Raw genomic sequence first — 11,053 nt, 5'->3', positions numbered from 1 at the left:
ATAGTATAGGCACTGAAGGATTGGGAGGGAAGCGTGCAGGTGTCTGTGACAGATTAAAATGAGTAAGGAGCGGGGCGCCTGGGTGGCTCAGTTGGTTAACTACCAAGCTCTTGATTTCCGCTCAGGTCATGATCTCGGGGTTGTGAGACTAAGCCCTGCACTGGGGCTCCATGCTGAGCGGGGAGTCTGCTTGGGATTCTCTCCCTCTGCCTCTGCTCCCCCCACCCCCACCACATGCACTCTCTCTCTTTCCATAAAAAAAAAAAAAAGTAAAAGGTAAGGTGGATGAGTGGATAGGTATTAGACCAAATACATTCAAATGTTAATCACAGTATCTAGGAGTGTGTGGGTATTCACTGTACAATCGTACAATTCTTTTAACTTCGCTGTATCTTTGAAATATTTCAGAACAAAATGTGGGGACCCCTGTCCTGAGCTTCTGCCGGAGAACTTGTCTTCTCGCACCCAGACAGGCAAGAAGTCCCTCAGACTCAACACAGCCACGCTTGGATTTGCCCGCTTCCCCCAAAATGGTTCCTCCCCTGGCTCTCTTCCTCGGGGTGCTTCTCACTCACCAGGCCCCAGAACTGGGAGTTGCCAGAGATTTCTCCTTCTCGCCATTGGGTCCCAAGATTTCTCTTAGGGTGACCAGCTGTCCTCCTGTTTTACCCAAGACTGAAGGTCCCTGGGCTGTGGGACATTCTGTGCTAAAACCAGGGAAGTCCCAAGCAAACTGAGATGAGTGGGTCTCCCAACCTATCATTTCTGCCTCTGAAACACGTTCAGTCGATCCAAATTGGCACTGCCCTAGTCTATACTAATAACACACATCACAGTGATGACAATGAACTGTGGTAACTGCTTATTTCAAGGGCTTGTTATGTGCAAGGTGCACTTCTGCGTATTCATCCGGGGCAGGTCGTTTGATCCACACCCTGTAGTGAACAACTGTAATATCCTCTAGGCTGGAGACAAAGGAATAAGGCACAGAGAGGTAAAGTCACCAGCCCCCAGTCACACAGCTAAGTAACAGCAGAGGAGCAGGCTTCTGAAGCCAGGCAGATGGGCACGGAGCCCCCAGGCTCAACTACCCTTGAATATCCATCCTATAGCGCTGACTCGATCATACCAGCCCCCTGGGGGTTCCCCTCACTGTAGGTTCACCCTCAGTCAACCCAATCGTCCGTCTTTTCATCAGAATGATTATTTAGGTAAATATTGTTTCCCCGATCACACACGTATCACCAGCATATAATCTTTAAAGACAAATTCAGTAAAGAAATAAAGTAGAAAGTAGGGGCGCCTGGGTGGCACAGCGGTTAAGCGTCTGCCTTCAGCTCAGGACGTGATCCCAGCGTTATGGGATCGAGCCCCACATCAGGCTCCTCCGCTATGAGCCTGCTTCTTCCTCTCCCACTCCCCCTGCTTATGTTCCCTCTCTCGCTGGCTGTCTCTATCTCTGTCAAATAAATAAATAAAATCTTTAAAAATAATAATAATAATATAAAAAAAAAGAAATAAAGTAGAAAGTAATCATTTCCCATAGCAATCCTCCTCAGGGATACCACTTTGTTTTTAAAGATTTATTTACTTATTTATTTATTTATTTGAGAGCTAGAGAGCACAAGTGCATGCATGCAAAAGAGAGCAGGGGAGGGGCGGAGGGAGGAGGAGAGAAGCAGACTCTCCACTCTGCATGGAGCCCGATGTGGGGCTCTATCTCCTGACCCTGAGATCAAGACCTGAGCTGAAATGAAGAGTCAGACACTTCAGCGACGGAGCCACCCAGGCGCTCTGAGGATACCACTTTTACTTGGGTTCCTCTTGGGGACTAGAATTTCTTCTTGGTGTATAGCAACCAGCACTTGCAGTTCCAGATCATGATGTAGTGTGACAGACGGATGGATAGATAGACAGATAGACAGATAGATATAGAGATGGATAAATGGATGGATAGACAGCTAACCAGATAGATAAAAATTGATATAAATAGAGGATATACATACAGATCTGTCTTTGTCTTGCTTTTTTCCAAACTGATCTTGTAAAAACACAGCTCGGAACCCATCCTCCAAACCTGTCACCTCCAGATCAGGTCACACTCCAGGGCTCCAGGTCCTTGTTCCTGTGTCCCCATTAGCCCCTTTTCCCTACCTCCTGAGACCATCTACCTGCCTCCCACCTGGAGCTATCCTCACCACGCATGGCAGTCTGGTGCACAGCACCCTTCACTGACCTACACTTGTCAGAAGTCATGTTAACACTGTGCCCCCATCTGCCCCCGTTGACTGTATATTGCTTGTCCATGCCGACCTGCTTTCATGGGAACTCCCAGTGGGGAGGTGGGGAGGGGTGCTTGACAACGTGGGTGATGGGGGTGCTGCTAATTGAGTCACAAGGTCAGGATAGTCTGAGGAGGTGGCATTTAAGCCAAGTACTCATTCACAAGAAGATGAGGGAGAGTGGCCCAGTGGTGGGGATAGCAAGTGCAAAGGCCCCGAGGTAGAAATTAGTTGCCCTTAGTGTGACTTGAGCACTGTGACACAGACATGAGAGAGATGCAGAATCTAATCAGGGGTCATTAATATATCTCCAAGAGTTTTGTCCTGGGTGGATTATCAACCACCACCACCACCACCACCACCACCACCAGGTTAGAACTGAAGCAAGCTGTAAGGGAGTTGGTGGAACTCACTCAAGGGATGAAGCCAGGAGAGATGGGGGAGGGTGGACACTCAGACTGGAGGGAAGAGTGTGTGTGTCCTGAGGGCGTTCCTTCATTCCATCATTCCCCCCAAATTCCTCAGCAATGACCCTTCTGTGCTCCAGATTCCAGATGCCAAAGAAAACAGCAGTGAACCAGACCAAGAGAGTTCGTGTCACCTAAGAGCTCATTCTGCTGGGGAGACAGACAGAAAGCGAGATAAGCACGTGTGTGGTTTGTCAGGCAGTGATAAGGGCTACAGAGGGTGAGGAGGGTGAGAGGCACACAGGTGGGTGTGGGGTGCATTTTTGGAGTCTCTAGGGAAGGAAGGGCCTTTTAGGCAAGTGGAATGGCAAGAGCCAAGGCCCTGAGGTCAGAGTGAGGCTCTATTCCAGGAAGGGTGAGAGGCTGCAGGAGTGTGACTGCAAGGGGAGAGGTGAAGTGGGGAGGGCAGGGCCTCCAGAAGCCAAAGGAGGAACTCAACCATAGGATTGACGTTGGTGTTGGGAAGCAAGGCAAGAGTGAGCCAAATCCTGATCCACCTCCACAGAAAATGGGTAGAACAGGGCTCCACTGGGCAAATGGAAGGATAAGAGCTTATTCAGAACCCAGGCGGTGACCAAGAGAGAGAAAACCAGGAATCCATATGCTCAGCACAAAGTCTGGTTTCTTTTAATCATTGCCCATGCTTTTGCACATTCTCATTTATTTTTTTAAATATTTGTTTATTTATTTGGGGGTGGCAGAGGGAGAAGGAGAGAGAAATATCAAGCAGACTCCCCACTCAATGTAGAGCCTGACATGGGGATCGATCTCACGACCCTGAGATCATGACCTGCCTGAAACCAAGAGTTGGACACTTAACCAACTGAGCTACCCATGCATTCCTGCACTTTTTCATTTAAGAAAAAACACAGAAAATGTTAACACTTGAAAAAGCTATAAAATGGTATGTTTCACTGGTATCTACTTTCCTGAAGACAAATGTAGGCATAGAATAATTGACAGGAAAAAAATTAATGGATAGTGACTCTCCGGGCAGGGCTATGACAGGCAAGTGTAATGGTTTGCTTTCTGTTTTTCAGTATTTTCTAACTTTTTTATGAAGGCCATGTACTACAAAAAGATAATAAATATAATCTTGTGAGATCTCAAAAAAAATAAAAAATAAAAAAACACAGGGGTGCCTGGGTGGCGCAGTCATTAAGCGTCTGCCTTCGGCTCAGAGCGTGATCCCAGCGTTCTGGGATCGAGCCCCACATCAGGCTTCTCCGCTAGGAGCATGCTTCTATCTCTCCCACTCCCCCTGCTTGTGTTCCCTCTCTCGCTGGCTGGCTGTCTCTCTCTGTCAAATAAATAAATAATATCTTTAAAATAAATAAATAAATATAAATAAAAATTAAAAAAACACAGAAAGTGGAGAAGATAATCCCTAAAACACCCTGGCACCCTCCACATAAAAAAGCAAATGTTAACACTTAGTACTAAATGCTTCAGATATTTCTTCAGATAAGGAGAAAATAGAAGCCCTCTTCCCATCCCCCCTTGTCCCCAGCTCCCGTCTCCCCAGAAAACACCTGTTGCCCTGAATCTGAAATGGGGTCTTTTTTTCCTGGGTTTACATTTTAACATATAGATATGTTAAGAGGAAGTCTGGCAAAATAACTAACAAGACTTTCCAAGCCAAAATCCAAACAGTACATAAAATATAAAATGGAGAGAGAAAGCCCCACCCCATCCCCAAAGAAAGGAAAGTAATTAACAGCCAGAGTATAAATTTCCCTGCCCCAACAGAGCAGCTTTTCCTGTCTGTCTTGTTCACTGCTGGGTCAGCCAGTACTGGGCATACAGTGGGTGCTCAATACGTGTTGAATAAAATTTTAGGTTTCTTGGATCATTCCCCTTTTGCAAAGTAAACTTTTTTTTTTTTTTTTAGGATAATTTTAGACTTCCAGAAAAGTGGCAAAAGATGCTGCAGGGACCGCCACGATCATTCAGGCTTTATTTGGATGTCACCAGTTTTTCCACAATTGCCCCTTTTCTGGCCCAGGATCCCACATTTCATTTTGTCCTCAAGTCTCCTGGGTCTCCTGCAATCTGTGGCAACTCCTCAAACTTTTCTTCTTCATGACTGGGACATTTTTGCAGAGTATGGGTCAGATATTGTGTAGATTATTACTCAATTTGAGTGTTTCCTGAGTGTTATTTTTCTCACCCTCAGCTTGTGGTTATGGGTTCCTGGAAAGAAACCCACAGAGGCAAGGTGCCCTTCTCATGACATGATGTCAGTGAGACATCCCCAGGGATGTTAGCCTGGACCATTTGGTTAAGGCAATGTCTGCCAGGTGTCTCCCCTGGAAGGTTCCTGTCTTTTGCTTTCCTATACTTTATTCTTTGGATGAAAGTCACTAACTCCTTCAAGTCCAGTCCAGACTCAAAAGGAGGCGGGAAGGGTTGAGTTTCAGCTCCAGGAGGGGCATTTCCACTTACACTTACTTGGAATTCTTTGTAGGGAAGATTTGACTTCTCTGCCCTCACACCCATTTTACAGACCAGGAAGCTGAGGTTGAAGACGACATACTTCCTCACTAGAGGCCCGGCCCAGGGTGAGGCCCTACCCAGCCATTGCGGGCTGTGGGCGCCCCAGGTGTGAAGGAAGGGGGAGACTCAGCCTGCGTGGGGGCAGAGGGAGGAACTCCGGTCTCTGAGCCTCGTCGCTGGCCTGAGCTGCAGCCCAATCGGCGGGCCTGGGCCGTCCCCCTGGGGTGCTGAACCCCATTTTACAGATGTGCCGCCTGCGTCCGGAGGAGGCGTGGCGGCCCAGCCGGATTCAGGGGCGCGGCGGCCCCGGAGCCCCGGAGGCCGAGGCGCCCGCCCTCCCCGCCGGGGATCACCTGGTCCGGCCGCGGGCCGCGGACCGGGCGGGAAGGCCGTGGCCTCCTGCAAGCCGAGCCGCCCGCCACCGCAAGCGCCCCGCACTCCTGCCACCGGGCCCCCCACGACGCCGCCGGCCCCGCCGACGGTAGGTGAGACCCGCCCGGCGGGTGTGAACGCCGCCGCGGCCCCTGGGGGGGAGGGGGCTCTGCCTGCCCGGGTGACCCACTTCCTGTTTGTCCGGGCTGCGGGGGGCGGGAGGCACAAACAGCCGGCCTCTGCTGGTTGACCCGGGGCAGGTCACCTCACCTCGCTGAGCCGGTGACCTCCGCGTTGAAAGAGGGCCCTCCCCCCATCGGCCCGTCGTGAGTGTGCAGGGGAGAGTCACGGGAGGAGGAAGGCAGGGAGGTGAGGGGCAGGTCAGACAGGGCACCGGTGAGGGGCCCCACTGCCCAAGCGCCCACCTGCCTACTCTCAGGGGCAGCGGGCACTGGGAAGCCTGCAGGCAGCTGCTGACGATGTGAGGGTCAAAAATCAGTGGTCACCTGGTATGTCACCAGCTGCCCCCGCCTGGGTTCCTCCTGTGGGAGTGGGGGTGGTGAGGAGGGGAAGGTGTGGGCAGGACTTCCTGGAAAAGGGAGACCCTGGTGTTTGGGGGAGGGAGGTGACCCTGGGACTCAAACCCGGATGTTGTCAAACACACAACTCACGTGAGACACAACACAGACCCACAACTCACGTGAGACACAACACAGACCCACAACACAACTCAGGCCACAACGCAGGGACACAAATCAATATTCCACACAGTCTCACTTTAGAACCCAGGCAAATGTCACCGACATGCCACGCGGGCCTTGCCAGGCTCCGTGTGCACAGCTACAGGGACAAAGGACTCCCAGGCACACAGCAGACATGTGACCCAGGCTGGCACGCTTGGCTACACACAGGAAACAGTGCAGACACACCCAGACACAGGCAGACAAACACGTCCCGGGAGCTCATGGACACACAAGATGTGTCTGGCTGGGGCACACAGATACAGCCTCGGACACCACACACAGATAACGGGGTGCCTCAGACCCACGACACAAACAAGCTCATGTGGGCACACACGGAGGCTGCACTCACTTGGGGGCCAGACCCCCCAGCCAAATCTCGTGTCCAGCACTGGGGAACTCCAAAGCTCACATGACCCAAGGGGAGGGCTTCTGGAACAGTCTGCGGAGAAACTGCATCATCCTCACTAATGATCCATTTCCGCCCCAGGGAATAAAGGCTCGGTGACCGCCAGTTCTGCCCAGGAGCTCACCTGCCTCTCTGAGCCCCCGGTTGACTGGCTTGTGCCTCCCCCAAGGGTGAGTGCGGGGTGTGGGATGAGGGTGGCCAGAATGGGCCTGCACAGCCACCCTTCCCTGCCCCTGAACCCCACCTACCCTCTGACCCTCCCAGCCGGCAGCAGCTCTTGCCCTGAAGTCCTGAGAACCAGGGCCCCACCCAGGGCTTCCCCTGGGCCAGCCCTGCAGGGAGCTGTCTCCCCCTCTCTCAGAACAGGGGTCTCAGGGGCCCGCTGCCCATGCCTCAGCCCCGGGCTTGTCTCTCCCCTCCCAGATGGACACACAGACTGTGCTGCTCATCGTGCAAGCTTTGCTGGTGCTCCCCCTGGCCGACGGAGCCAACCCTGTCCTGCGCTTCGTGGCTGTGGGTGACTGGGGAGGAGTCCCCAATGCCCCATTCTACACCGCCCGGGAAATGGCCAATGCCAAGGAGATCGCCAGGACCGTGCAGATCCTCGGCGCAGACTTCATCCTGTCCCTGGGGGACAATTTCTACTTCACTGGCGTGCAGGATGCCAACGACAAGAGGTTTCGGGTGTGTGCCACTGGAGTGGGGTGGGGGACACATGTGGAAAAGCCCCTCGACCTTTGGACTCTGGAGAGGGCAGAGGGCAGCTGACAGTTGTGGGTACCTAGAGCACTCCGTGTCTCCCTTGGCCCCAGCCTGACTTGGTGGGAGCGTCAGGGTAGCTACTTGACCCTGGGATTTTTTGGGGGGGTGTCCCTTCTGTGTCCCGCAGGAGACCTTCGAGGATGTGTTCTCTGCCTCCTCCCTCCGCAACGTGCCCTGGTACGTGCTAGCTGGCAACCACGACCACTTGGGGAACGTCTCGGCACAGATAGCCTACTCCAGGATCTCTCAGCGTTGGTGAGCCTGCCCCACCACCTCTGCCACGCCTCACCCACGTGGACAGAGAGGCCCCCTGGCCTGAGCCGAACCTGGGGCTCATCAACTCCAGACGTGCCCCCACTGCCTCTCTCTTCCCCGCAGGAACTTCCCCAGCCCTTACTACCGTCTGCGCTTCAAAGTCCCGCGGTCCAACGTGTCTGTGGCCATCTTCATGCTGGACACGGTGACGCTGTGTGGCAACTCCGATGACTTCCTCAGCCAGCAGCCCGAGAGGCCCCGTGACCCGGCGCTGGCCCGCACGCAGCTGGCCTGGCTCAAGAAGCAGCTGGCGGCAGCCAAGGAGGACTATGTGCTGGTGGCCGGCCACTACCCCGTGTGGTCCATCGCCGAGCACGGGCCCACCCGCTGCCTGGTCAAGCAGCTGATGCCACTGCTGGCCACGTACAAGGTCACCGCCTACCTGTGTGGCCACGACCACAACCTGCAGGTGAGGGGTGTGCGGGTGAGGTAGGGAAGGGGGTCCCCAGCCCAGCGGCACACTGGGATCCTTCTGCTGCTTGGGGGAGTGGGGTTGTCTCCCAGATGTCCCTCAAGCTGTATGCCGTCTAACCAGGAAAACAGCCCAGTTTCCTAAAAGTCAGCATACTAGCCACCAGTGGCCAACTGCTTACTCAGTTCTCGGGCTGTGAAGTAGGATCGGTGCATTGCTACAGGGAAGGAAACTCAGGCCCAGAGGGCTTCTGGTCCTTGCCCAAGGTGACTGGGGTCAGGGATAGACCTGACCCTGGACTCCAGACAGGTGGGCACAAAGCCGGGGGCCAACCTCACGGAGGGGCGGAGCCCCCCACTGACCCGGCGCCCTCCACGCACAGTACCTTCAGGATGAGAATGGCGTGGGCTACGTGCTGAGTGGGGCCGGAAACTTCATGGACCCTTCGAAAAAGCATCAGCGCAAGGTCCCCAACGGCTACTTGCGCTTCCACTACGGGGCCGAGGACTCGCTGGGTGGCTTTGCCTACGTGGAGATCAGCCCCAAAGAGATGAGCGTTACTTACATTGAAGCCTCGGGCAAGTCCCTCTTCAAGACCAGACTGCCAAGGCGAGCCAGGCCCGAGCGCCCACGGGTGCACCACTCTAAGGCCTGAGGCAGAGGGGCTGCCCTGCCAGGGGGTGGCTGGGCCCTGCTGGGACCCGTGCCCATGGGCAGGCTTTCTCACGGGTCTGCCGGGCCGCAGCAGAGCAGAGGGAGAACCACAGATGAAGAGCTGTGGTCCCAGGTGGCCCTTGTGACGAGGATGCCCATGTTTGTGAAAGACACATGGACACGTGTACCAGCCGGAGTGCTGTGCCCCGTAGCCAGGCTTGTCCAACCCGAGTTCCGGGCACTGGGGGAAGGGAAGGAAAGCCTTCTCCTTAATCAAGCCTCTTTCTGTCACTGCCGAATAGTCAATAAAAGAATAGTTGCAGAGGCTGAACGTGTGAGCGAAGCATCTCTTTCCTCCCCTCGATGGCATGTCCCATCACCTGGGTCCCAGGGGGTCGGGGCTCTCCCACTCCCCGCTCTGGGCCTCCATCTCTCAGCTGGCCTCAGGCATGGATGAGATTTTAAGGAAAGACCAAACAGAAAGAAGGGTTACCACGCCAAGCACACCTTCCTCTTGCACACCCAGCTCCCCAGGGGCACCTGCCACAATTTCTCATTTTCCTTCCTGCCACGATCCAGCAGGGCCCTCCATCGTAATAAAAATACCGCCCACCTTTTCTTACACAAAACAACGGGATACACACCACACAGTCCAGCACATCCTCTTTCTGCTAACCACAACGCGACTGTCCACAACAGAACATTCCTTTTTGTTCAACTCCGTATATGGAATTGGTAATGCAGTCATATGGATCGAAAATCTAAGGTTTATAGAAAAGTGAAATACCTCCTTCCCTCCCTGTTCTTCTGTCCCCCTCTCCTGGAAGGAAGGAACTTTTTATAAATGCCTTGTTTCCTTCCAAGGTTTCTCTATTCAAATAAGAGCATACATGCACTTGTTTTCTCCCCTCTCCCATGGACCTGCACCTTGCTTATTTGTTGTTTTCAAATCAACTGTATGGACGTGTCATTGACACATTTAAAGGGTGCCGTTCATTGAGTTTTGACACAGGCACACACAGCCACAAACCCACCACCACAATCAAGATACAAGCATTTCCCACAGCCCCAAAGCTTCACTTTGCACTTGGCTGTTGCTGCCTGTTATACCTGGAGATCCGCCCATCAGCTCTCAGGGGAGCTTCTGGGCCTTTCTACAGCTACAGAGGCCCCGCCTGATCCCACTGTCTATCTAACTAACCAGCCATCTACCCAGGGCTGTCTGAATTGCTTCCAATAATTTTGCTATCCTCAAACATCACTGCAGGGAGCGCCTCTATGCATTCATTTCCTACGTGTACAGATACATTTGTAGGATAAATGGGATACGTTCCCACAAGTAGGACTGCCCTTCTTTATGGCCCTGGATCCTGGCTGGGGCCTGTTGAAATCTTTTCCAATCCTTCCCTCTTTCCAATACAGCTTCAGAGAGCCTGGGTGGCTCAGTTGGTTGAGCGTCTGCCTTCAGCTCAGATCATGATCCCAGGGTCGTGGGTTTGAGTTCCCATGTCTGCTTCTTCCTCTGCCCCTCCTCCCACTTGTTCTCTCAATCTCTCTCTCTCAAGTAAATAAATAAAATGTTAAAAAAAAAAAACAAACAGCTGGAGCCATGTGCTTTTGTACATCTGTGCAAGTAGATACATCGGAACACTTCCAGAAGCAGAATTATGTCAGGGCCCATTTCTTACAATAAACGCTGAAAGCAGAGTATTCATCCTGAGTTGAAAGCTGCAGAGAAGCCCAGTTCCCCTCAGCGGGCGAGTTGAGTAACACCCACCCACACACTGCCTGAGCCTTCCAGGGAGAGGCAGGTCACAGAAACTGCTCTGTTGGCCCGCCCTCAACTGTCACTTCAGCTGCCACAGGGCAGGAACCTACTTGTGTGGCTCCAACTGTCAGCCCCACTGAGTGAAATGAAATAACAACTTGGAGGGGCGCCTGGGTGGCTCAGTCATTAAGCGTCTGCCTTAGACTCAGGGCGTGATCCCAGAGTCCTGGGATCGAGCCCCACATCAGGCTCCTCCGCTGAGAGCCTGCTTTTTCCTCTCCCACTCCCCCTGCTTGTGTTCCCTCTCTCGCTGGCTGTCTCTGTCAAACTAAATAAATAAATAAATAAATAAATAAATAAATAAATAAATAACAAC

General features: G+C 53.1%; 1 protein-coding gene across 5 annotated transcripts; it reads left to right on the top strand.

Moving 5' to 3' along the window:
• Positions 1 to 5,585: 5,585 nt before the first annotated feature.
• ACP5 (acid phosphatase 5, tartrate resistant) lies at positions 5,586 to 9,236 on the top strand. Of its 5 annotated transcripts, none has more exons than XM_026481489.4 (6): positions 5,586 to 5,726; positions 6,848 to 6,936; positions 7,190 to 7,450; positions 7,656 to 7,783; positions 7,907 to 8,252; positions 8,638 to 9,236. In XM_026481489.4, exons 3-6 carry the CDS (start codon positions 7,190 to 7,192, stop codon positions 8,908 to 8,910), a joined length of 1,008 nt encoding a protein of 335 aa, XP_026337274.1. In that variant the 5' UTR covers positions 5,586 to 5,726; positions 6,848 to 6,936; the 3' UTR covers positions 8,911 to 9,236. The 5 variants fall into 5 exon arrangements, with proteins under 5 accessions (XP_026337274.1, XP_044233898.1, XP_044233895.1 ...); XM_044377963.3 differs by having other exon boundaries at positions 5,591 to 5,730; XM_044377960.3 differs by lacking the exon at positions 5,586 to 5,726 and adding an exon at positions 5,833 to 5,943.
• The last annotated feature ends 1,817 nt before the right edge of the window (positions 9,237 to 11,053 follow it).

The sequence above is a fragment of the Ursus arctos genome, unplaced genomic scaffold, assembly GCF_023065955.2.
Source record: "Ursus arctos isolate Adak ecotype North America unplaced genomic scaffold, UrsArc2.0 scaffold_14, whole genome shotgun sequence".
Lineage (NCBI taxonomy): Eukaryota > Metazoa > Chordata > Mammalia > Carnivora > Ursidae > Ursus > Ursus arctos.
Note: the sequence above shows the minus strand (reverse complement) of the source record. Positions and strands in the feature narration are given on the sequence as shown.

Bases quoted from the DNA above. Each gene is read 5' to 3' on its own strand.
- ACP5 (XM_026481489.4), top strand. From the start codon at position 7,190: ATGGACACACAGACTGTGCTGCTCATCGTGCAAGCTTTGCTGGTGCTC. The intron at 7,451-7,655 runs GTGTGTGCCACT...TGTGTCCCGCAG, and splicing joins CCAACGACAAGAGGTTTCGG to GAGACCTTCGAGGATGTGTT. The intron at 8,253-8,637 runs GTGAGGGGTGTG...CTCCACGCACAG, and splicing joins GCCACGACCACAACCTGCAG to TACCTTCAGGATGAGAATGG.